Source organism: Corvus brachyrhynchos, unplaced genomic scaffold (assembly GCF_000691975.1).
Source record: "Corvus brachyrhynchos isolate BGI_N302 unplaced genomic scaffold, ASM69197v1 scaffold318, whole genome shotgun sequence".
Classification (NCBI taxonomy): Eukaryota; Metazoa; Chordata; class Aves; order Passeriformes; family Corvidae; genus Corvus; species Corvus brachyrhynchos.
Genome location: NW_008239537.1, coordinates 131,231 through 134,379, shown reverse-complemented (window position 1 = coordinate 134,379; position 3,149 = coordinate 131,231). Strand labels below are relative to the sequence as shown.

General features: G+C 60.5%; 1 protein-coding gene across 1 annotated transcript in view; it reads right to left on the bottom strand.

The window, feature by feature from the left end:
* The window catches only part of PFKM (phosphofructokinase, muscle), a 6,021-nt gene extending 2,933 nt beyond the window's left edge, over positions 1-3,088 (bottom strand). Inside the window, exons 1-9 of the mRNA XM_017741208.1 lie at positions 2,493-3,088; positions 2,163-2,207; positions 1,969-2,077; positions 1,759-1,854; positions 1,563-1,655; positions 1,360-1,485; positions 1,119-1,183; positions 974-1,037; positions 394-540 (exon numbers count right to left, since the gene is read on the bottom strand). Of these exons, the coding sequence (XP_017596697.1) occupies positions 394-540; positions 974-1,037; positions 1,119-1,183; positions 1,360-1,485; positions 1,563-1,655; positions 1,759-1,854; positions 1,969-2,077; positions 2,163-2,207; positions 2,493-2,605 (858 nt within the window). The 5' untranslated portion in view covers positions 2,606-3,088. The remainder of the gene's footprint in view (positions 1-393; positions 541-973; positions 1,038-1,118; positions 1,184-1,359; positions 1,486-1,562; positions 1,656-1,758; positions 1,855-1,968; positions 2,078-2,162; positions 2,208-2,492) is intronic.
* Positions 3,089-3,149: the final 61 nt, after the last annotated feature.

Here is a 3,149-nt window from a genome sequence, read left to right as displayed (position 1 = left end):
CTGCTGGGATCTCCCCATTCAAAAACCCAACCCTTCAAATCCATCTCCAACCCCTCAAACCCATCCAGCACTTACCACCCCCTTTTCCCACCCCTTTTCTGTATAGGTATCTCCCTCTCCCCAAAATCAAACCCTCCGAATGCCCTGGGCACTCCTTTATCCCACAGGGATCTCCTCATCCCAACCCCTCTCTCCCATAGGATTCTCACCATCCCAAATGCCAGCCCCTCAAATCCATCCCAAACCCCGTTCCCTATAGGAATCTCACCATCCCAAACACTTTCCCCACCCTTTTCCCACCCCGTTCTCCTCTGGACCCTCACCATGCCAAACACCAGCCCCTCGAATCCATCCCAAACTGCATCCCACCCCCATTCCCCTGCAGACCCTCACCATGCCGAATGCCAGCCCCTCGAAGCCGTCGTGCACGGCGAGCACGCGGTGGCCGTGGATGAGGCTGATCCGGACGGTTGCCCGAACGGCCGCGTTCATCCCCGCGGCCGGAGCGCCCACGTTCAGCACGGCCAATGTGTACCCGCTCTGGGGACAGGGACAGGGTTGGGCACACGGGGACAGGGGGCCTTGGGGACAGGGGACGTGTCTTGGGTGGCCTTGGGGATTGGGGACACAGGTCAGGTGGCCTCAGGGACAGTGATGGGATTGGGGTAGCCTGGAGTGACTTTGGGGACAACGGTGTGACCGCTCTGCGGGGACAGCGGACACAGCTGAGGTGGCCTTGGGGACAGTGGCAGGATTGGGGTGTCCTCGGTGGGATTGGGGTGTCCTGGGGAGGGATTGGGTTTGGATTGGGATGGGATGGGAGTGGGATGCATCCCTGGCTGAGATTGGGGTGTCCTGGGCTGGGATCTGTCCCTGGGGTGTCCTGGGATGGAACTGGGGTGTCCTGGGATTGGGGTGGGATCAGGGTGTCCCTGGTTGGGCCCCTCCCCGTGCCCTCCCCAGTGTCCCCTACCTTGGTGGCGGGCGGGCGGATGTGAGCCAGCAGCTTGTAGACATCCCAGTTGTTCTGGAAGCTCCTAAAAATTGGGGAAATTGGGGTTTGGGGACATTTTGGGGACATTGGGGTGCAGGGATGGGGACAGGGAGGTGCCACCCACCGGCCCCGCAGCTTCAGCGCGTCCTCGAAACGTCCCTCATTCATGGCCGTGGTGACGTCCTTGGTCTAGGGGCACAGAGGGGGGTTGGGGTGGGATTGGGGTGTCCTGGGTGGGATTAGGGTGGGATCGGGGTGGAATGAGGTGGGATCTGTCCCTCGGGTGAGATTGGGGTGTCCTGGTATGGGATCCATCCCTGGGCTGGGTCTGGGGCCACTCCCGGTGTCCCCCCGTCCGCACTCACCACCTGCACGCACTCCATGAGGGGCAGGCGCACAGCCTGGTTGCCGGACAGACTGACCACGCAGGCAGGCGTGTCTGGCGTCCCCTCCAGCAGTGCCATCACGGCTTCCACCCCCATCCTGCTGCCCTGAGGGGATATGGGGGGGGGGGTGTCACCTCTGGGGTCCCCTCGTTTGGGGTCGGGGTGAGGAAGGAGGTGCCCACCAGGATGCGGTCGAAGGCTGAGGGGGTCCCCCCGCGCTGGACGTGGCCCAGGATGGTCACTCTCGTGTCGTACCCCAGACGTTTCACCACCAGCTGTGGGGACACCGGGAGAGCCCCGTGACCGGCCCCAAAAGGGGGGAGAAGGGGATTGTCCCCTGTGTCCCTCCTGTCCCCTGTGCCCCCCCTTCCCACTCACATCCTTGATGTTGTCCGAGGTGATGGCCTTGCCGTGCTTGTCGATGGCACCCTCGGCCACAATGATGATGTTGAGCCTGGAGCCGCCGTCACGGGTCTGGGGTGACAACGGGGATGGGCACCGAAGGACATCCCTGCAGCCATCCCTCCATCCCTCCCTGTGTCCACTGTGCATCCCTGTGTCCACCCCATGTCCATCCCTCTGTCCCACCTCGGCCAGCCTCCTGCACAGGTGCTCCTCCCAGTCGTCCTCAGGGGGTGACTCGGGGATGAAAACCCAATCGGCGCCGGAGGCCAGGGCCGTGATCAGCGCCAGGTACCTGAAACGGGGCCAAAAACACCTTTTGAGCCACTTCCCCCAATTTTTGGGGTGACAAAAGCCCCCCAGGTGCCACCAGGACGTACCCGCAGTGCCGCCCCATCACCTCCAGCACGAAAGTCCTCTGGTGGCTGTGGGGACAAGAAAGCATCACCCACCCAAAATGGGGACACCAGGGGCTTGGGGACAATGAGGGTGTCCCTGCCACCTCTGTGCCGTGGTGGTGATGGTGCCCACAATCTCTGTTAGGGTTTGTGTTTGGGTTAGGGTCAGGGTCAGAGTAATGATCAGTGTTAGGGTTAGGGTCAGGGTTAGGTTTAGGATTTAGGGTCACCTCCGTGTCAGCTCTGCACTCTGGTGGTGTTGGCGATTTAGGGTTAGTATTAGGGTAAGGTTTAGGGTCTCCACCCCGTCACCTCTGGGCCGTGGTGGTGATGGCATCCACGATCTCCATGATGCGGTGCAGCGCCGAGTCGGTGCCGATGGTCATGTCGGTGCCGCAGAAGTCGTTATCGATGGAGCCCACCATGCCCACAATGTTCAGGTGGCTCGAGCGCTGCGCCTCCTCTGCCGTGATGCCACCTGGGGAACGGTGGGCAGGAGGGGCACATCACCCCCAATGGTCACTTGGGGGTAGAGGTGTCACAGAGGTTGTTGGGGGGAAAAGATATGGCTTTGGGTGATCAAAAGCGCGGTTGTGGGTGACAAAACCCCATATTTTGTGTTGGACGCCTGGATTTTGGAACCAAACCTTTCTCTTTTGGAACCAAACCTTTCTCTTTTGGAATCAAACCTTTACAGACCCCCTGTTCCCAATGTGAGGTCCCTCCCCGAAATGTCCCCTTTGGCGGCAGAGGTTCCCCAAAGCTCCGTTTTGGGGGAAAACCCGGAATTTTTGGGTGGCCACACCGTGATTTTTTTGAACCACGCCCCCTTTTCCCTCTGTGTGCCCCCTTAAGCCATCTCCAACAGTGCCCCAAGCCTCCAGTATTAGGGAAAAAACTCACGTTTTTGTGTGCCAAAACCCCAAATTTTTGTGTGCTTTCGAGCCCAACCCTTTCCCTCTTGCCCCC